Source organism: Pleurodeles waltl, chromosome 5 (assembly GCF_031143425.1).
Source record: "Pleurodeles waltl isolate 20211129_DDA chromosome 5, aPleWal1.hap1.20221129, whole genome shotgun sequence".
NCBI lineage: Eukaryota > Metazoa > Chordata > Amphibia > Caudata > Salamandridae > Pleurodeles > Pleurodeles waltl.
The window spans coordinates 1,533,040,288-1,533,063,843 of record NC_090444.1 but is presented as its reverse complement, the minus strand read 5'-3'; the positions used below and the strand labels follow the sequence as shown (position 1 = coordinate 1,533,063,843).

The 23,556-nt window shown below is 42.0% G+C and overlaps 1 protein-coding gene across 1 annotated transcript in view; it reads left to right on the top strand.

Annotated features, from left to right (window-relative positions):
- MYOM2 (myomesin 2) overlaps positions 1 to 23,556 on the top strand; it is a 571,331-nt gene that overhangs the window by 57,445 nt on the left and 490,330 nt on the right. Inside the window, exon 3 of the mRNA XM_069235814.1 lies at positions 9,920 to 10,048. Coding sequence (XP_069091915.1) covers positions 9,920 to 10,048 — 129 coding nt within the window. The remainder of the gene's footprint in view (positions 1 to 9,919; positions 10,049 to 23,556) is intronic.

Sequence of the window (23,556 nt, the reverse complement as noted above, 5' to 3'; positions counted from 1 at the left end):
GAACTTATTCAAAGATCCAATGTTAAGCACGCGGCCAACCATCATCCGAGAACAAACCCCTGCCACCATGACGTTTATCCACGTAAGGCCTCTATTGGCCCCTTGCCTCCACCACGCCTCCTCCAAAGGACTGCAATTTATCAGCACTATGCTCACACCGATTTTGAAAGCCTCCAACTTTTCTGTGACCTTCCCAGAAGCTTGGAAACATGCAACTGCCCTTCCCTTGATGAAGATACCCTCGGTGTATCCTGCAATGTTTGCCAACTACAGACTGATCTTTCTGCTGCAATTTCTTGCCAGGGTTTTAGAGAAAAATCACCAACAGACACCTCACTGAATACCTCAAAGACCCGTAACTCCTCAGCACTACTCATCTACACATTATGATTTCAATCCCAACCAAAGCACAGACACTGCCCTCTTTGCTGCCATGGATGACATCCATGACTCTGGACAGAAGAGACCCTGCAGCCCTGATCCTCTTGGAGCTGTCAGCAGCACCTGACACATTCTCCCACCCCATTCTCATTCAATGCCTACACAACATTGGAATCTAATAACATGCACTCCAATGAATCGGCTAATTTCTGACTCAAAGGAATCAGTCAGTCAGCCTGGCAGCGTACAGCTCAGCTAATGAGTTCTGCAAAGATCCTCCCTAAGCTCAACCCTCTTTGAGCTCCAGTCAGCACCATCAGCTCTTGCAACATCAATGTCCTCTACTATAGTGACAACATGCAGCTCATTCTTTTTGTCACAGACAAGAAGCTTAGTGCTAAGATCAAGTTCAAAGTCTGTGTCACTGAAATCAACCACTGGATGAAAGCCAACTGTCTAAAGCTGAACACCAACAAAACCGAAATTGTGATCTTCTGGAAGAGCACTTCACAGTAGGCCTCAACCTAGTGGCCAACAGAGTTAGGACCAATACCCACAACCCTCACCAAGAACCTCCGGATGATCGTCGACCATAAATTTAACATGACTACTCAAGACATTACAGCTTCCATGCTGAGGGAGATTGTCAAATGGCTCCCAATCAGGCCTGGAAAAGTGTTACGCACATCCTGGTCACAAGCAAGCTGGACTACAGGGACACTTATCATGCAGAGGTCAACAAAAAGATCACCAGAAGGCTGCACACTATTCAGCAATCGGCGACCAGATTCACTCTCAACTTTCCACACTGCACTCACATCACACCACACTTGAAGGAGTTCCACTGGTTGCCCATACACAAAGGCGCACAATTCAAACTCCTCACTTTTATTTTCAGAGCACTACATTACACTGACTCAGCATACCTCAGCAATCGTATCTGCTTTCACAAACTTTCCAGACACCTCTGCTCAGCCACACTCCTACTTGGACACATCCCACACATATGGAAAACTATATGCAGCGGTCAAGCCTTCTCCTACTTCACTCCTAAAGTGTGGAACAACCTGCCTCTACACATAACAGCCTCCTCCTCACTTCTGGAATTCAGTAAGAAATTGCAGACTAGGTTTTCTAAGTAGTCCTATAAGGACCTAGGTTTGTCTGAGATCACAACTGTCAGTAGGAGGATACTCTCCTTTTAACACACAGTACCCAGGTGGCTTCAAAAACACCTATGCAGAGGGGCTGCAGAGGAGGAGATGCAGCAAAAAGCAAATCAATTCATTGATTTTTCCAGCATGGCAAAGGCAATGCATTGTTTCTTTCCACACTGCAAGGCAATGTTTCAGTTTCCAGGGGCATAGCCATGGTTTCTCACTGCATTGTGGGGGTATTTTGACATCCAGTAACTATGAATGGAGAACCCAGAATGTATTGAGCAGAGAAAACAGAAGCTGCATCGATCCAGCAGGCGATGCAGTGATTATTCAGCTGTGAAGCAGGTGCTACGTCGATCTGGCAGGCGTTGCGTTGAATGTTGCAGGTGTTGCATCAATTTTCTGACGTGCTGGATTTTCTCTTCTTTGGTGAAGTCTTTGATTGCTCTGAAACCTCAGAACAGGATGCAAGCTCAATCCAAGGCCTTAGAGAGCACTTGAGGAGCAAGGCATAGTCCTTCCAGCAAAGTCAGGAGTCTGTAGGCAGCAGGCAGCAGGACAGTAATCAGACCAGCATTCCTTCCAGCAAAGCAGTCCAGATGAGTCCTTTGGGCAGCCAGGCAGTACCTGTGACAGAGTCCAGTTTTAGGTCAATAAGTGTCTGATTTGATGAGGTCACAGACCCAGTATATATACCCAATAGTGCCTTTAAAGTTGAGGAAACAAACAATGAGTGGTTTTGAGGTGCACAACTTCCCCTTTCAACTCAGCCCTGTCTGCCAGGAGCCCTTTGGGGGTTATCAGTCCTTTAGAGGGGGCAGGCCACTGGCCTTTGAAGTGTTAGAGGGAGCCCCTACACCCTTCCTGTCCAGGGAAACCCATCTGTATGCAGAGGAATGCAGATGCAGCTAAGTGTCCTTTGTTTATGATTGTCTGGGTGGAATGCACAAGGGGAGCTGTCAACCAGCACAGCCCATATGTAGATTGGAGACAGACTGCAAGGCAGAGATGGCAGCAAGTGCAGAGAAATGCCTACTTTCTAAAAGTGGTATTACGGAAATATTAATTTCGAATCCAACTTCACCAGTAAGTAGGATTTCTCACTACCATTCCAACCATACCAAATATGGCAAGTCTATTCCTCTCATATTAGAAATTGCCACTTCAAAGCATATAAGGGAATCTCTAACACTGGCCTATGGGAAGAACAGGCTTCACAGTAGTGTAAAACAACTTTGGAAGTTTTTTACCACCAGGACAGGTAAAACCTATAAGTACATGTCCTGCCTTTTACTTACATAGCACCCTGCTCTATGGGGTATTTAAGGCCAACCTTAGGGGTGACTTATATGGAAGAAAGGGGGAATTTAAGGCTTGTCAAGCAGTTCTAAATGCCAAGTCTAAGTGGCAATGAAACTGCACACATGGGCCTTGCAATGGCAGACCTGAGGCATCTTTATTGGGATACTTATGTGGGTGGCGCAATCAGTGCTGCAGGCCCACTAGTCACCAGTAAAGTGCACCATATGTGCCCAGGGCCTGTAAATTACATGCTACTAGTGGGTCTGCAGCACTGATTGTGCCACCCACTACAGCAGTCTTTCAAATATGTCTCAGGCCTGCCACTGCAGAGTCTGTGTGTGCAGTTTTAACCTGCCATTTTGACCTAACTAGTGTACACACTTTGCAGATCCAAACCTTCCTGTTTATTGAATATAAGCCACCCCTAAGGTAGGCCCTAGTTAGCCCAAGGGCAGGGTGCAGTGTATTTAAAAAGTTGAACATGTACTTTTCAGTTTAACATGTCCTGTTAGTGAAAAACTATTACATGCATTTTTCACTACTGCAAGGCCTATCTCTCCCATAGGTAATAATTGAGGCTACCTTAAAGCTGCTTTTAAGTTTAATTACTAATTCAGAAAAGATAGAACTTTGGAGTTTGGTGTCTCTGGAATCACACTTTAAAATCACAACTTATGGTGAAGTCAGATTTTAAATTGTAAGCGCGAAAATGTCACTTGTAGAAAGTTGGCATTTTCCTAATTTAACCATTGTGTGCCTTTGCCTGTCTCTGAACACACGTCTGGGGTGGATGACAGCTGGGCTTTGTACATTCCATCTAGACAGTCCCACTGAAATGGGAGCTTAGCTGTGATTTAATGGGCCTTAATGGGCCATTGACGGGCTTGATGGAGTTGGAGCTTAGCCCTGCCTGACTTACACCTAATGCGGGATGTGCTTCTTCCCACACAAAGGGCTGCATAATCCCTTGTGAAGTGCCTGGAGCCAGGGAAGGAAGGAGAGGGTCCTTGTCTTCTTTAAAGGCCTCTTTGAAGTCTACCCCACTTCAAAGACACATTTGGGTATAAGTACTGGACCCCAACACCCAAACCCCACCAAATCAGAACTCCACTGGATTCAAGGACACTCTGTCAGTAAGAAGGACTGCTGTGCTGCCAGGAGGGACTGCCACTGTGAAAATGCATTGCGATGTTGGCCTACTGCCTTTTGTGTGCTGTGCTGTAGGAGGGATTGCCACTTTTCTACTTGCTTTGCTCTGTTAGTCTGCTGCCTGCTGCTTCTTGCCTACAGTGAGAATGACTGGACCTGTTCTCTGCATCCTTGAATGCAAGATTCTCCAAGGGCTTGTTGGCTTGCCTCTGTTCTCCTTCAATCTCTGGGACATCAAAGACTGCCTACAACTCTCCTGGTACTTCTGGACTCTGCCATCCATGAGTCTTACCCTTGCCTGAAGTGCCCCCTCCAGTCCTGGGCCTCTGAAGTGGGTTCTGCAATAACTGACCTATTGCCTCAAATGTATGAGAAACAATCGGCACATTGCTCCTCCCATGCCAATGCAGAGGCTGTTCCATGACAGTGAATTCATAGCCTGTGTGGCCTGACGGCGATGCTCTGCATCAGGCCACACAATGGAGCCCGATGACAGCACAGAGACCCGACTGCGTGGAAAATCCTTACTCATCGTGCTCTCGACGTTGATGCTTTGCTCCATCAAAGGTACTGTTTCAGTGGACCCTGCGTGGAATCTGTAGCTGGCCTATCCTCCATTGTGGTCGGCCTAAATTTTGGATTTGCCCCAGTCCCTCATGACTTCAATCAATCTTTTGACCGCTAGTAGCTTCTAAGCACTATTTTCATATTTAATTTTTTTTAATTCATATCTCAACTTCTACTCATTGGATTTTTGGCATTTTGGTCTTGTTTTACTCGGATATATGTTCTCTATGTTTCTAAAATGGTATGGAGTATTTTTGTGGTGTCTTTCACCGTGTTACTATACTTAACTGTTGCACAAATACTTTACACATAGCCTCTTAGGTTATGCCTGACTGCTTTGTGCCAAGCTACCAGAAGATGAGCACAGGTTAATTTAGGGTGTGTACCTGACTTACCCTGACTAGGATTGTGGTCCCTACTTGGACAGGGTGCGTACCTCTGCCAGCTAGAGACCTAATTTCTATCACCCTGCATTACATTTTGTAGACAGGTATGTTTTTTAAACATGATTTTACAGATTATCATAATTGGCAAGTCTTGGTTACCCCTTCTGACAAACCCTTAGGATTGAAGATTTCTAGTGTGACAAATGTTGGGCACATTTGAGAAAGGTTGCATATTGGTTTGCCAACTGTAACTGTGTAAATACTTGTACTTTCCTAGGAGAGATAATTGGTTTACTGTCTTCTTCATTATTACGTGTATGGTGATTATGACTAACATTCCAAATCTGTATGTGTCCAGTATCATCTGTCTTGGCATTTGGAAATATTTGAATCAATAAATATATACATATATATATATAAAGAAAACATCAAAAATAGAATTTGAAAAATAGAATATGGAAATAGAAATATTAAATATTAAAATAAAGGACTGTAAGAGCAATAAACAAAATAATCTCCCTTTAACAGGATAATAGGAGTGCCATCAGGACTTATGATCTTGAACACATGCAGATTAATGTATCTATGATCAAAGTGTTTAAGGTCACATGGACTGCTGCACCCTTTAGCATATGAGCTACTTAGAGTGTGCATTATTTATATATATAATTGAAAACAAGTGATTTTTAGCTAATTTCTCTTCTTTTCAATTTACAATGCATAACAACTGCAATTGTTTTGTCTGTCTTTGTTGTCTGTTGGAAATATTCCCTTCCTATAGGGATTTATTTCCTTTCTTCTGAGCCCTATTTTATTGGCTGTAGAACTTTGTGCACTTTTCCCCTGCTAAGCAGGAGTAAAGTGCTTGCCTTTCTTTACATGGTGACATTGGCATATACCCAATTGCCTTACATATGGTACTACGTGTACTCCTAGATTGTAAATTCAATGGTATTAGACAGCTGCAACACTCATAGTGTCATCCACTGAAGTATCACTGTAAAACATGCCTTAAGGCCTGCCAATGCAGCGTAGGTGTACAGCAGGGGTGCGAGTAACTCGCATATTTCCGTGTAGTGCAATCACTAGGTATTACCTAAGAATTCCCTGAGATTACGCAGAAGTATGTGTCCAAAATGGATGTGAGGATGCATTTTTACACTACAAAATGGTAAATATAGCAGAACTTGATTAGCAAGTGTGAGCAGCAGCTCACTAAATGTTCTCTAGGGATAGGATTTTTCCCCAACTTACTCCCAGCATTTATCACTATTTTCTTAGTGCACACGGCACCCTCACATCCAAAATAGACCAGAGAATGCATCTTTGCACTAAGATATAGCTCTAAATACATCTGTACATGATTAGTGAACAAAAACAGCCACTCGCGAAAGGCGCTGTTGTGGTGGAATTTCCCCCCTTAATTACTCAAGCAGGATTAATGGCATAATTATTGGTAATTCTGTGCCAAAGAGTAATGCAGAATTATTGAAATTACTCAGATTACTCCTGTGTAATAGAAATTCCACCAAGCCCTAGTGCTTAGTTTTAAAACTGACAGCTTTTTTATTCTTGATTGTCTATCGGAAAATATAAAAACCAGAGTTAGATTATATTTACACGCAAATAATGCCAGTTTGGAGCAGCAGGGAATCATCTGAAACAAAAATGAAACTTCAAGTAGAATTAGCATTTTGATGGAATTTACCTAGCCAGTAATATCCCATTTCTATTCAATACTATGGGACATTTTTTATTTAATGAATTCATGATTAGCAAGTAACCAACAACTCTTCTGCGAATAAATAAAAGATAATAGATAGATACAATATAAATGTTGGTGGTATTCATTGTATGCCTAATTGTTTCATATTTTCTGGTTACATTCTCATAACCTGTTCTTAATTCACCTTATCAACCTTCATAAATGTTACGATATCATATTCCAAACATAATTTGTGTCAGGGTCCTCTGCGAAGGGACTTTTATTTGCAGCCTTGGAGCAATGGGAAAATCTGTGAGTCCTGGGTTTGGCTGTCTTTGCCTGCCAAAGGTAGGGGAGACCCCTTCTGGTAGCTGCGATGACACTGAAAATGGGACATTTAAGCACATAGTGCCCTCCAGAAGGAGTCCCAAAGCGGGAAACCCCTGAGGGGAAAAAAACCTCTGATGATGATCAGAAACTCCTGGGAGGCTATTGAGGATTGGTACTGATGGTAGAAGACCAGGAATGCATCAAGGCTCAAAAAGCCCAGATAAAGCTAGTGGACATGCTAGAATCAGGAGAATAGAAAAATTCAGAATGGAAGCAACAGGAGCATGAATCGCCTGCAGAAGGAAGGAAACACCAGCAGGTGCAATGATACACCAGCAGGAGTGAGGAGACACCAACAGGAGTGAGGGTACACCAGCAGGAGCCAGGATGCAGGAGCTAAGACACATCAGCAGGCTCAAGGAGTGTTGCAACACAGAGGAGAAAGGCACTTCTGCTCCTTATATACCCACAAAACAGGAAGTGACATAGAGGAAAATGTGAGAGCACCATGGTGTATTGGGAAATGCTGGCATGAGTACATGATAGAACCTCCATGATGGCTTGGTTCTGTAAAAAATTTGTTTAGGAATTCTAGGAGTAAGAAACTACAGAGAGCAGGAACATGGCCCACAAAGATAGGAATGCCTCCAGCGCAGCCAACAAACAAAGGGAAGAATGGCCCTCCAAGTTGCCCTCAGGACTCCGCAGGCTGTGGGTGTTTAGAGCATCCCTCTGTATAATGCGGGACACCAGGGAGGCAGTCAAGTGAGCTGTGGGCCATGCTGCAACCTGTGCTGTGGCAACTTGATGTTTCTACAAATGAAGTAACAATGGTATAGGGCACGAGGCACCTATCCTTGTTGACCTATTTGATCTCAAAATCCCTGTTCATTAGGATGCACTTAAAGCAATTATGTGATACAGGAAACTACATAAACTGATTGTTGAGGTTCTTACATATTATATATTTATAAATTTAAACTGCCAGTTCCAAAAAGTGAATGTCTTTTCAGCATCTAGAAGCAGTTTCATGCCTGGCATTTTCCATCTACTTAAATATTAATGATAGCCTCAATGATATGCTGAGTATTGTTTGCTAATAGCTTATGTGGCAGAAACATATCTTGGCTGACGTGCACTAATGTGCCTACATATGGTTCAAGCAGATAATCTAGTATTTTTGGTAAGTATTTATTACATGTAATTAACATAAGAATACAATTGTCAGAAAGACCCCTATTCATTTTGTGATGTTTTGCAAAAAACTATGAAGCTTTGGCTATTTCACCTGAATCACTCTTTAATTAAATAGTTCTACCATCCTTGGTATTATGTTAATCTTCTAAAAATCAATGTTATGCCATCGTTGACATGTTGCCTGTTAAATGCTACCTCTCTTAATTCCTCAAGTGTGAACTTTGAATCATTTTCTTTGCATGAATCCTAAAAATGATTAGGAACTTATTTTGTACTATGTTTGCATGCACATGTTTCTTATATTATTATCAATACTTCCACAGTCATTTCTCGTATTGTGATACCTTCTATGGTACAAATACAATGCTACTCGTTCTTTTCCCTGGCAGACCAAGCTAAGAACGTACCACAATCTCTTTCCTTACTCATATATCTTGTGCCCAAATGTACTGAGGTTCACCAATTCCTTTTGTTTAAAACCAATATTTTACATATCTCAAGCATAGATGCAAATATTCTGACTCTCTCTCTTTGGCGCTGCCCAGTCCAAATCATTCACTATTAAATTTGTTTACATGTATCCCTTACATATTGTAGCATGTATGTTTAGAATTGTAGATATCTCCCCTTTAATTGTCCATTTGAATTATTCACATACTACTGAGATAAATACTATGCCTAAATTCCAATACAAATATTCCTCTGTTGGGCTGAATATCAAATTTTAAGCTCAAACTGACTGGAGGAAATAAGGTAATTATGACATTTTCGTCTATGCTCGGTAACTATCAGGAAACCCCATACATTACTGTCAGAATGTTTCACATGGAAGATTGTGATGCATGCCAATTCATAAATCATAATTATAATGATCCTAAGGAGACATGAGGCAGACTTTACGAAAATAGCATGGGTAAAGATTAAGACAGGAGCAGACATTGTCCAGTCTTAAACGTTTACCATTCTAAAAATTGTCCACACCAAATGAGGGTAAGCTGTGAGTGACTGCAGTGTCTTTGACTGTGAATGGAGCAACCAACGCATTACACATTTTACACCAGTATGGGATTTCGCAGGTATTAAGATAATTACTGATTCACCCTCAAGGTAGAAGAGGACGAGTGCAGCGAGGACAGGAGGATAAAACTGGAACGTTTATTCCTGAAGACTGAAATGCAAAATGTCCAGCTTTAAGTTCACATAGTTGGTTCTTGTCCAGATGCTGCAAGTCCACCAACCCTTGCAAAACTAAGATGTTTCACCTAATAAAGAACACAACTACTCATGTGCCTGCTACCTCCCCTTCACTTAATCTGCAAATACAAAGTTGTATCTCCAATGCTCTGCCCTATATCTGCTGAAGCCCATTGACTTTCCACCCTAGAAATGAGTAAACTGCCTTGCCTAGTAAAAAAATAAAAAAAGATGGGGAAGAACAATCGGGCGGACCATATAAAACAACGTCAGAAAGCTAGCAAGGTGGAAGGCCCGAGATGTATTCCAATCGAAAACAGAGACATCTATAAGAAATATTGCAGTGCAGAGGGACCCGCTTTCTGGGGGCTATAAAGGATGCAAAGGGGCACCGGCTTGGAATCCTTACAATAATTTATTCTTAGGAACTGGAAAATACAGTCCAGAGGGAGACCTAATAATAGTGCTGAAATGTGGATTGATTTCATTTTACCTTATTTGATAAATGTCCGCAAATGCTCACTTGTTGTTTTGTTTCGTTTATGAAGGAGGAGTGCCGCCTCCACACACGCAACTGCAGTTTCGTCGTCTTCGTACAGATCTTCTCATGCAAAGCGGGGGAGAAGCTCAGCGGAAGAAGAGAGCCTAGAATACACAGTGCCGACTTTTAGAAGAAGGTAAAAATGTTTCTTACAATACTCACACGAACGCCCCCGCAGCGCTTTGAATCGTAATGCTGACAACAACGCTCTTTTCGTTTTTTAAAGTTTTACCATATGGTTGGCCGGAAAATTCATAGTTTTAATGGCCACGTAAAAGTTGGTCAATTTGTCATGGTGAGAACGTGGGCACGTGCTACTTGCAGATAAACATGATGAGATCTAAACCTGAAGCATCTTTGTGGTGGTAAATCAACGATGCTCAATAAAAAACATAGAAAATATTGTTAGAATGGAAGTGCATTTGTTCCAGTGTTTGGGCCCAGAATAACTTGCCAAAAGTTGAATAAGCTGATCCATCTTCCGTGTGAAAGACGCACCTCTTGACGATATGTCTGCCTCCAAGAGTACACTGGAAGTACACAGTGCGCTACACCACAGAAACATATTCCAATCAACGTGTGCCAAAAGACACCTAACGATTTTAAAACGTGCCTTCTGTTTCTCAACATGCATTAATGTACATTTCATATACACTGTGGGTGGTCAACATACGTTGCCCTCATGCAGACAGACCGTGCAAGATATCTGCACTTGGGGAAGGCCACAGGCGTGATGGGTCTATAAAGTAAAGCACACTGCTTAGCTGAAGTACAGCGCTTTAGGGCCTTTTTGTGCACTAAATAGTTGAAATATATTGAATTGTAGATGGTTAACAGTGAATAATGGGTGTTTTTTACTGAGGGGTTATGAGTGGCATCACACAGATAATGAGCACCTTTCAGTCAGAACCGCCAGGTGAAAAGCACCCCACCATTCACTTTTTGGGTCTGTACACCTCTATGTTATGTATGGCCCTAAAAATCATCTCTTCTTGCTTTCTACTGCTTAGCATGAGTAGATGAGAAATAGGTAGCCCTATATACCATGGCTTCTCCCTCTCCCAAACTGCGCTGCAGCCCCCTAAGCCACCACCCTTGTGCCATTTCACCCCTTCCACTCCCAAAACTGTGTCCTATGCTTTCTGAAAATCAAAGAGCCTGCGTTCTCTGACAGGCCCTCAAAGGGCACTGTCAGAGCAGTCTGGACTTCCTTTATAAAGTATCAACCGGGGGCAACTTCTTTTATGCATTGGCTAGCTAAATATAACATCTGGGGTTCATGCTTGTGGCTCTAAGTAAGAGACATTCATAATAAATAAATTCGCCAGTCACAAAGGATTCCACCTGTTTCACCACTGAGTCTGTGCTCTTCCCCCGCTTGCCTGTATCTAGTCTGATCTGGGACACTAAGAGACACAAGTATCCCACGTATGTACTGTGGTATCCAGTGCGCAGTCTTCGTAAGCATGTGTGCTGCCTGTCCTGCAAACCCAGCTCTGAATGCTGGGCTTGTGTGCCAGAGAGTTGTATCTCATGTCAGGCTACTTATCTTATAGTAGATGCAGACTGCGCTTCATGGATCTGCAGCTGCATGCTCAATGTCACAGGCAACACGAAATAGAAGTTAGGACTCCTTGATTTTCAGGGCTGTTCTTGGAAACCAGACCGTGAGCACTGCTCGTGCTATTATATATGCTAATTCACTTTCCTAACTCATAATTGCCCATGGGTCTTTGCAAGTGGCAGCTATTGAACCATACAGCTAACCGATGCTGTTTACGGAAAAAACCCAATATTCATGTATAAATATTCCCATGCACACGTTACTGTTCACATGCAAGCTTCTTCATATGAAACAACGACAACACTTCCAGGTAGTCAACATTTTCCACATTGTGAAGGAAGGGCAAGAGTACTTGTATAACATGTGGACATCTGACAACCACCTTCGGGACCACTAGAATGTGATTATAAACAGATGACTCCCGTCAAGGTTGCAAGGGGCAGAGCAATTACTAAAGATAAAGGTAGAAAAGCTTAAACATAAATACAAGACCCAAAACACGTCAGTGTTGATAATTTGCATATACTTGCTGTTCAATAACACTCGAAGGGCCACCTATCTACCCTTAATTACATGTTAGAAACCCGAATATCTTGATTCGCGTTAATGCAGTGTCCAATTACATCAGGCGGTGGAGAATCATCCGGTAGGGTCAAAATGATGCCCTCCCTCTGAGAGAACATTTTACAGAAACTGATGTAGACCATACAGAGAAACGGTCATTCATTGATCAATATTTCACTTGATACTCTCGTTACTAGGTATAGGTCAAACAACGCTTATGGATGTAGAGTCGCAGAAAAACATTTCATTTCTAAATTACCCAGTAGCGTTTCTGCACAGGTATATACAAACCTTTATTGATCAATACATTATATGAAATTGCTAACTACGTAAAATATTGCACAGCAAACAGGTGATATTTTATGACTGATTTAAAGCATTTGCATAATGCTTAAAGGCAATGAAATGCCATATTCTCTGTGAGAAATAGATTATTAGCCAGGGTGGATGGTTGTCCACCACAAGTAATATGCCACTTTTCGTGTTAGGTTCAGTAAAAGTTTCAATAACTTAACCTTACACCACAGGTGCTTAGATGCCTTTTTGTGACACAATTCACTCCTAGCATCAACTCTACTGCTGTAGAATTCAAAAGAAATTGTATATGGGGATACCTCACCCACTGGTATTTGTGGCATGCTTCACATTGGTGTCCACCCCACCCCCAGATAGTTGGATACCACCTGAGTGGAATCTCTAGCATCTGGGACTTCAAAGATAGTTATTGACTGGATAAATACAAGGATCCAGATAAACTAAAAATGTCTACATGCATACCCAAAAATATATATTTTTATTGAGCAGGCACCTGTGGGTAAAGCAAAAGATTCCAAATATTTATTGAAAGTAATGGTTCAATTATATGAGTTGTTCTTTCCTACATGTTTCATCCTTCGAGTCTGCCCAAAACCAGTCATAAGCCTTCTTCATCGCTGTTGGATCCTTAATCAGAGTGCATTCACCAATATGCAACTCCAATACGGAGGTAACACACTTTCCTACCTGGTCTATTCGACTGGTTCACTGATACCTGCATCAGAAAAACAGCTACAATTTTTATATTGCAACACCCAAGTACATGTTAAATGAAAGCAGTTCATCTGCACCATCAAGTGAACACAGCGAAACCCCCCAAGTGTCATCAACACACTCCATGCCTAATTAATGCACAGCTCTTGTTGACATGAATATTCTGTGATACATGCACTTCTGCCACTTCATACGAGTTTAAGGCACTTACCCTAATTGTGGTGTAATCAGTATTCCTTTAGTGAAGGAGAGAAGGGCATTTCCCTGTAGTCGTAAACGTGTAAAAAGAAAACCGTTAGTGAAGTTAAAACCATGGTCTATCGGTTGCGGAAAACTTTACTGTACAGTGGAACCGGTCCCATTGATGTTATGAGAGAGACCTTGTTTATTGTGTACTGGGACGTTTAATAGGAGGCCTGAAAGGTATTGTGAATTTAAAAAGTGTAAACAATACAAAATCGAGGTATATGGTTTCCCTTGTATCCAAAGTTTGGGTTGGAATGAAATGGACGTTACAGTAACAATGAGCAGCACGGTACTTACACTGCAAACCAATTGAGATCAGCCCATTTTCCAAGTCAACCTGTCAACTTTTGAGTGCGACATCACCTATGTTATAGTTCTTCTGTCTGTTGACCACCCTGTATATTAGGTGCCCTTGGTATCCAGTAATTGCTCTTCAAAAGGAATCTAACAGTACTCAAATGCGGAATATTTTCGCAGAGTTAAACGGTTATATGAATGCAATGGCATCTAGTCATAGGGTTAGTGTAGTTATTAATCATTTCTAGTAGTTACTCATAATTTCTAGTATACCACCGGCTTCCCATCAGTATCCCTTAATAGAGCATTGTGAATGGATTGTTGTTGTAGAAGATAGAAGTCATTCGCTAGAATAAATCTGGGTTTTGCATAATCGCAAAATACATCTCAGAACTGCCCCGAGCCCCCGCTCTTTCTTTATCAAGTAATCGTGCTGGCAATTTCACCTAGATGTTCCCCCCATGGTGCCGTACTTGGTAATGTTGCCGGGAGTTTGGCGGAGTATTTATGTGGCTACTGAAAGGTGTAAGAGTCGGGTGTGCCTCTGTACGGCATCTGACACCATTAGCGGCTCAGAGGATCATGGGTACTGTAGTTCCACACATGCCATCACGGGTAGGTGCGCGCCTGTATGTATCGTCAAATATTATTCTATGACATAGAAGATCATGATAATCGTATGACCTGCTGGTGATTTTTTATACATTGTAACCACCCACATGCCTATAATCCTTTTTAGTATTTGTCATGTTACTTTAGGAGGTAAATACTAGCAAGAAAGCAGAAAGAACTTTAGAATTTATAAGTAAACTCAGTCACATGTCCTGATGCATGTACTTGTTATTAGTCTGTGTGTTCTTGTTGCTGTGGTAGGTGAATGATGGCAAAAAAACACAGAAACATTTGAAATTCATGGGTAAACTCAGTCATGTTAAGAACTAAGGGGGTGTAGAATAACAAACAGTAACTGCATATATATATTATTATAATAATGTATTGAATGTAGGGATGCTCGCTCTTGCGGTTTGATGCATAAAGTCTGACAGAGGTAAAGAAAGCCAAGAGGTTAGGCTGCAACAGTTGTCACAAATAAATCACGTACATAGTGTCATTTAACGAATCCCGTGTTTTTCCCATAAGGACAATGGAAGGGTACTTCTTCCTGTAAGTACTACTTGATTTACTATTCATTTAAAATTGAAAGCTTTCATTAATTGTGAACAGAATGAAGCATACTAATAACTCATTTTATTAATTTCCTTGAACAATTGCATTAAAATCCCTGGGCATCATTACACTTTTCTAGTTGTTGACGGTTGATGCCTCATCATGTAAAATGTATTTTTCAAGTTCTTTGTAGTGCTATACACACGGAAGAGGTTAACCCGTTTTACTGTAAATGCCATAGAAATAGTTCAACGCTTTATGATCTGAAAATGAGGAAGAATATGATGTATTCTCTCAGCAGTTTACTTATTTTTCAACATTTGTTCAGCCACCATGAATATCGGTATTTACTTTTGGACCAGTCCCTTTGTTCTATAAAAAGGAGACGGCTCCCTGAGGTGGAGGGCAATGATCAATCATTGTTTTCAGTAGTTTTTGCAGAGCTAAAGTGAAACCGAAATTCCCAGCTATATCAGGCAGTGTTGTAATGAACGGGATGTGGTTAATCTGGTGGTGATGGCAGGGAGAGCAATCACAATCTTCATGAGAGGGAGAATACATATTAGAAGGTGGGGGAGATGCACAAATAATCAACATTTGAGTTTTATACTAAATTCTACTAAGATGCTATGTAAGGGAATCTTATAATGACTGAGTTCCAGGGCCACAAAGAGCCAGTACCCAATCACTTAATAAGTAGTATATAAAATAAGGCATTTGAAATTGAGATGTTGAAAGAGAAAACTAAAACAAGCTCACCTTCATAAAAATAAATACAAAAAACCCACAAAACTAACATAATTCCTCAACTGTTTATCAGAAATGCTGTAGGATACTTTAAATGTAAACAGACATCATTTCTTTTAGTCTCAGACCCCCTTTCATATTCTTAACAGGAGTAAGTTAATGTCTATCAACATGTGCACCGATGACTGTTCCTCAAGGGAGCAGAAGGTGAAATTTTGCAAGCTCCACTGGAAGGTGCTTCACCGACTCCATATTTTTGTCACACTTTGCCAAATACTAAACCGGATGCAGGAGTTGCCTTGTTATTTAGCCGTGTGTGTAGGTGGCAACTACCCTCACAACACTAGGGCTGGCAGAAGCCCACTGGATGTCCCATACCCAGGACCAACAGCTTCTATGATTCCTTCCCCCATTGTGCATGAACAGTAGACATTGATTAGGTATTGTAAGAAGGTTCCTGGTTTTGACGACACACTACATAAGATTCTGCCTTTGTCTAAACCAATGCAAAGCTACTTGTAAGCACAGACTCTTTACTGAAGACACATTGTTTTATGAAGAGCACTATATCATGATGAAGTACAGTCCTCTTCCATTCTCAGAGCCCATCTCCTCTCAATCAATTATTGACATATTTGCTGTTGGCATTGTACAGCACTACTCCATCTTTTGACTAGATTTGTGTGATACAAACACAGATACATATGTATATGCATACACAAAAATAAATACATATACATACATAATAGATTCAAATCTAAAAGGTTTTTTTGTTTGATACACTGTGGAAACCAGGTGGTGGTCTGCCTCCTGTTCTAGCAGCTGGCAGACTGCGAGAGTACCTTGAACTTATTCCAAGATTGGATTTAACTCTAATGGATGAGGAAAATAGTCTACAGTGCCACACTGGCAAAAGATTGCGGTTCAAGCAAACACCTTTTTAGACTGGTACAAAACCTGTTTCTTTACAGCATCAGTGCTAGCACCTTGAGTGGTACCACAATTGAGAAAGAACCTATCACACGAACTTAAAGCAAGTGTTTCAGTCCTCCAGAATATATGGATGGGCTGGAGGCAAATAATTATTTCAGCCTACTCCCTCAAAAGAAAGACTACTTTGTTTGTGTATAGATACTTTCTATGGTTTCCTAAGTGAGGAACCCTAACATGCAGGTGGCTGGGCTATCTTCAAAAATAAACTGGCTCTCCCACATTCTACTGCTCACATTTCATTATGCACAGCAACCACTATAGACTCTACACACAGGAGATTGATGGATACTCCTTTACTCATAGGCTACAGTTGTGAAATAGCTGTTCCCATCATTTCTGATCTATTATTTTTTATACTGATGTGAAGACAGAGAAGTTGAGAGAAAACAAATCTCTTAGTAGGCATTATACCAGAACATTTTCAGATGTCATATAGTCAGATCACAATTTTGTTCAATTCGACTTTGTGGTGGTGATCAGTGACATAGCAAAGTGATCTTCTCTTCCCTCTTCCCTGAAAGGCCAGACTAACACAGTGCCTTCATGAATCACAGTCTGAAATGCTTGACATCTCATGAGTGGAGTAGGAATTGAAAGACTCAGCCATAATAATCGTGCAAAAGGTGCCCATGATAGAATCAGAAAGGACAAATTACTGCTAGATTGTCAGGATACCATTGTAGAATAGAGTTACTTTAAATGAAACATAGTAACATAATCAGTATTTATCCAGAAAATCTGCTGTGGATCCAACCTTCCTGGGCTGACATTCAGCATGCCTGTTTTAATAGAATGGAGAAGAGGTTATCAATATGCTCAACAAACAGTATGACTGTGTCACAAATGTGTCAATAATTTCTGAGGCAGGATGCACTACCAACTCAATAAACCCACTCTGGGTGGTCAAAGCACAGTTCTGATTCAGTTCAACACTTGGTAGTCATGTCACAAGCAGCAGGAATCCACCAGAAAAGTTTGTGCTATGTTTAAGTAATACCAACAATATCCAAGTAATCTACACAACACAATAAAATCCCAAAATCAATTTAGAAAAATAGAGAAGAAAATAAAGAGCAAAAATATACCAAAATCATCAAAATAGGTTAAAGGGAAACACATATAGTGCCTAGAACAACACAAGCACTGGGAAAACAACAGTCTATGGTGCACTGGAACCTATACAATTTCTGGCTGACCTTGATCTAACTGAGGTCAGATGCACCAAGAGGGTTGTCACAGCTAAAGGTTGTAACTTCAAACCTTGTATGTGGTGGCTGGGAAAGCTTCTTCTGGTCAGACCAGTGTCCCTAGCTCCTCAAGGCATGCTTCTAGGTACTAGGTCTCTATCCAGCCAGTCTCCCGCAAGGGCTAATCCTCTTTAGTCAGATGAGAAGTCTTGGAGTAAGGACTCCTTCTACTTTTGGTATCCCTGCAGTGGGTAGATAGACAGGAGGACACCCACTTAACACTTGGAAAGCAGTTCCAGTCACTGGATGCCAACACGATTCAGGAGTCTTTGAGTATGTGTGTGAGTCCTCTTCTTCCAGCAGGAGTCAGCAGTCAGAAGCCAGACTTATTAATCCAGCATGGTATTCCTCTTCAGATGGAGTCTTCATAGGTCCAGAATATTCTGAAGAGGTGTTGGTTGGAGTGCCAGATGTATCCTGGATACAGGCCAAAGATTGCAGAAAATCAACCATCCAAATGGCACCAGGCAGTCCTGTTCTCAGCTTCCTGGCCACTTCCCTACCTGACAGGGTCAAAACTGGCTTTTTCACCTAATATGAATGGAGTCTGACTATCTTGCTGGCTCCTAGGGCAGAATTGGCGAATCCATCCTTGGCATTACCAAGTCAAAATATGCAGTGCTAAAGCTGGCCTTTTTTCTGCCAGTCGTTTCTGTCCATTTCCAGATAGGTAATCAATGTTTAGTGGTCAGCAGTTAACATTCATTAGGTTTTACTGTGCCCAGAGGCAAGTCATTAGTATCTGAGTCAGGGCTCTTCTAAGATGTGCATTCCAGCTTTGGAGGTGTGATGAGTGTCAGAACATACCTTTCAGTTAGGCAGGGAGAAATACACCCTGACCACAGCCAAGGACTCAGGACCTGGGGACAGAAACTGAGGGTCTGGACTCACTCTCACAGAGGTCAGCGGAGGGGACCAGGTCAGGTTGGGACATCTGAAGTGCAGGAAAAGGCTTTTGAAAGCTTGTTGTAGCCCTGCAGCTCAAACAGGAAGTCAGCCAACTGATCATTGATGTTGCCACTTGGGTCCTCAGTTCAAGGCAAGCAAGTCCAGTCTTCCTTCTAGTTCGCAAGACAGCAAGACAGTCCTTCTTCTGATTCTTCCCAAGTCCTGGAGTGTTCTGCGGAGGGTACTGGGGATGCAACATTTATGCACAGTACCATCCTATAGAATGGAACGACCACTGACCACACCTTAGGCGATGAGGTAATAGCTTCTAGAAGTGTCACTACCCACTTTTACAGCACTTCTGTGTTTTGCTATAAGCTATCCCACAGTACCCCTCTTCTCCTAAATCCAAGATGGCAGGATCTTTTCATCCCTTATTCAGAGCTTTCTGGGCTCACCCATAAATGCAGCTATGCTAACGCTCAAACCCACCTTTGTGGTCTTTCCAAACAAGTTCTGAGGCTGCTCCTCCCAGTAACTTTGGAGGCAAGCTGACAAGAGGAGCATAACAGGGGACAGGTCTGGTGTCAGTTTCATCTGCTTGTGACAGGGCAGGGCTCTTTGAAATATAACTAGCCTTTGGATACAACCTTAAGTCTATCCTCTCAAGGCCAACACCTGCCCAGACCCAAGCCTTTTTTGTCCTCTGTCCTGTGAACAATGTATCACACATAACAGTGGAGCCATCAGTAGTCAGGTGACAGTTAAATACTGGCAGAAAGGCCTCCATAGGTTTATGTAGGCAGAGCAATTTAACTTTTCTAAAAAGGGCATTTTCCAACACATTAAGTCAAAATTCAATTTAATCACTAAATTGTACTTTGAACACCTATTAAAATGATACCTTGGATTATATTTCAGCTGCTTCTAACCCAAAATAATACTTATATTGATTTCTATTGTAATCCAATGTTTTCCTATGAGGCAGGTAAACTTACCATCATGAAAGAGGCCTTTTAGAACCTTAGCATTGTCAGGACATGTGCAACATTAATTTCCACATATCCCACTTTTAAATACGATGCATGCTATCTTTTTTTCATAATAACGTCTACCTCAGAGGTGACATAAATTTTTGACAGATCAAATCAACAGTTCAGGAACTGTACAGCCAGGTTGCTGTGGCAGACCCGGAGACGTGCCTTACAGTGCTACTGTAGTGGGTGGCACAATAAGTGCTCCTGTCCCCTGGTAGCATTTAATTTACAGGCCCTGGATACATGTACTACCATATTCTAGGGGTGCATAAATACATAATGTGCGAGCCAGGTCTATGCCAATTTCTATGTGTTTTATGGTAGAGCACAGCACTTTACTATTGGTCAACAAACAACAGCAGCTCACCTTCTGGTTGTTCACATTGTTGCCACAATATATTTTTACCACAAACAGCAGTGTAATTATGTAACTGACCTCATGGCATAATTTCAAGGCCTTGATGAAATTTTAATTATACCACATAATTTGTGTAATGTTGGGAATTTAGCATTAAGCTTGTTAGATGAAACTGCCAACATATACCATTTTGCCTTCACACAGTTTTGTACAATTTTGCCCAAAATTTACATAATTAGGCAAAAGCAAATGAGGCAAATGTAACATTCCACTATTACTTTTATGAATTTTGTGTAAAGCAAAATTCAGGAAATTATGTGAATTATACAACATAATTTAAGTTTCACCAGTGCCCAGAAGAAATGCAGACCTGTCTGTAGTTTCTAAAATTGTGACCATGCTATCACAAAGTGTAGATCATCTACCAGCAAGGTTTGTGTTTTGGGCCACAAGACACAAATACATCAATCCAAGTACGTTGGCTCTTCAGTAGGTTTCATTGAGGTAGCTATGTTGTGTGCAAGGCACAAAGCCCCAGGTTTGGGCAAAGAAAAAGGACAGTACTGGCCAATACGTACAACTGTGAATTTGAAGCGATTCATCATTTACATACAAGAATAACCCAAAACATTTCACGCTTTAAAACAAATGCAAAAATGTTTTTTCCTGTATAAATGGCTCAGTATTTTGGAACCATTTTCCCCGTATATTGTCCAGTGCTTAATTTGTGCAATAATAAGTGCCGGGGCTCAAAGCGCTGCGCAGAATCCGGCGACGGGCACCGGCGCACCAAGAACATTGCTGTTTGGTCCTCAATCCACCTCAGGGCACTTTAATATACCGCCAGACAAAGGGGGACACAGCAAACTGAAAGAGTTCTGAACGCACTATGAAATGCAGACAATGCCTGTGGGTTGCAGAACAGGTATTTGAACTGAAGGAAAAGGACAGGACAGATGACACATACATTTTTAAATATTTACCTTTGCACAGGGGAGGAAAATTCAATAGCCCCGGCCCTGTTAAATAAGGGCCGGTGCTAAGCACTGGAAACCAACAACAAAAATTAAGCACTGATATTGTCACATATAACCTTTCCAAGCTTAGTAGTGACCAAAATGAACTACTTGGCATGGTGCTCTGTAGCTCATGTGAAATGTGTTGTACACTTCACGTCGAAATCAATGATAAATTAGCACAATTGTTTGCATTCGCAGAAGATAAGTAACTTTGAAAGTGTAGTTTCAAATGCTTGCTCTTGTGAATAAGCAGACTATGATGAAATTGTGCTAAAGTTCACATTTCGCACTGGCCATCACATTCCACATTGACACACGTCCAGAGACGACACAGCTCAGGGTGTAAACTATTGCGGATTCTATTTTCAATTTGAGGTTGAGCCTATTAGATAGCACAAGTTATCTGGTTACAGTAGACATATGGTGGGGTCACTGAGAATTTAGATGGGCTTACAGACACCTACTGCTTACCGCTCATTTAGCTTTATTGTGTCTCTCATTTGAGTGATTCTTATTGAATAGCTTTCATTGTCCATCTCATGTTGTTTCTCTCCTGGTGCATAACCTCTTTACCACCTATCCAGTTTGTTGGTTTCTAGCTGCCCACTGCTCAGTTTAATGCACTACTTTTTCTTCATGCATTTGTTTTCCAGCTCTCATCTGTGTGCTTTTTCTTCCCTGACAAATAACTACCCCTTCACTCTGTGTTGCTTTCTCACCTGTGTTGCAAGCTTTTCCTCCTGTGCTTCTACCCCTGCCAAAATCTATGCCCCCTTTGCTCGCCATGTTGCTGTCTTGCTCATGGGCTTCTCCATCAACCCTATTGTTGCTCTCATTTTTGTGCTGTTTTTCCTGTCTCCCCACCCTCTCACCCACTACTGTCCTCCACCTGCTCCTCTGTTGCCCCTCCAAGCCTCACTGTTGGAAATGTCCCTTTTTGCAGGGTTACCCCCAAACCATTTCCTCCTATTTTTTCTGATCATTTTTTGCTGGTTTATTGTCTTCACAGTTTACCACTACTGATCAATGCTAAAGTGCAAGTGCTCCCTGTGTAAACTGTATTGGTGGTTTATCCATGATTGGCATATTTGATTTACTAGTAAGTCCCTAGTAAAGTGCACTATGTGTGCCCAGGGTCTGTAAATCAAATGCTACCAGTCGGTCTGCAGCACTGATTGTGCCACCCACATGAGTAGCCCTGTAAACACGTCTCAGAACTGCCACTGCAGTATCTGTGTGTGCAGTCTGGCACTGCTGATTCAACCTGCCAAGTGTACCCACTTGCCAGGCCTAAACCTTCCCTTTCACTACATGTAAGTCACCCCTAAGGTGGGCCCTAGGTAGCCCTATGGCAGGGTGCAGTGTATTTAAAAGGTAGGACATGTACTGGTGTGTTTTACATGTTCCAATAGTGAAATACTGTCAAATTCGTTTTTCACTACTGAAAGGCCTATCTCTCCCATAGAATAACATGGAGACTGCCTTCAAATATGTTTTAAGTGCAGTTTCCCAGTGGGAGCAGATAGAGATACTCACAATTTAGAAATACATATTTCGGTAGAGTTGATCTTCAGATTATCTGTTTGAAAATGCCACTTTTAGAAAGTGGGCATTTTCTTGCTTAACCATTCTGTGCCTCTGCCTGCCTGTGGAATCCACATCTGGGTCAGACTGACAGTTGGGCTGTTTGTGAATTCCCTCTAGACTGTGACAGAAAGGGAGCTGAGGTGTGTTCTGCATATCCTGATGAGTCTCCTGGGCTAAAGTGAGGCAAAAGGAGCTGACACTTTCACCTGAAAGGGCTTTGCCAGTCCTCACACAATGCAGTCTCCGACCCCCTGGAGTGTGTCTGGGGCCAGGCCTGGGCAAGGCAGGATCTTGTGAACAACAGAGACTTTCCTTTGAAGTTTGCCTACTTCAAATGCAGAAATGAGTATAAGTAGTGGACCCAAAACCTCAGAATTTTAGAACACTTCTGGATCAAGAGGAACCTCTGCCAAGGAGAAGAGCTGAAGAGCTAGAGGAGGAGTACTCCCCCTTTGATGTGTGCGCTTTGCAGGGTTGGCCTGCAGTTGCTGCTTCTGCCTTAAAGAGCACAAAGACTTGAATTTGCTGGAATTTGCTGTGTATGTTGCTTGTGAAGTTTCTCCTAGGGCTTGAAGTAAAGCTTGCCTCCTGTTGGAAGTCTCCTGGGATATCAAAGACTTTAGGTTCATCTGCTTATAACACTGGGAACTGTGTGTTTTGTGCTGCAACAGAAGAAAAACCACCACCACGCTGTCAACGACACCACTGCCTGCACCGTGACAAGACACCGCAGCATGGAGCTATGCCCCGCTTCACACTTCAGCCCTGGTCTCACGACATTGCCACCTGATGCGTCACCGAGCAGCTGCTTGTACCGTGACCTGTGTGCCTGCACTCCGCATCACCTTGTTCACACTGCAGCCTTGGTTTCCCCGCCGCTGCCACTCTACATTGACACTGA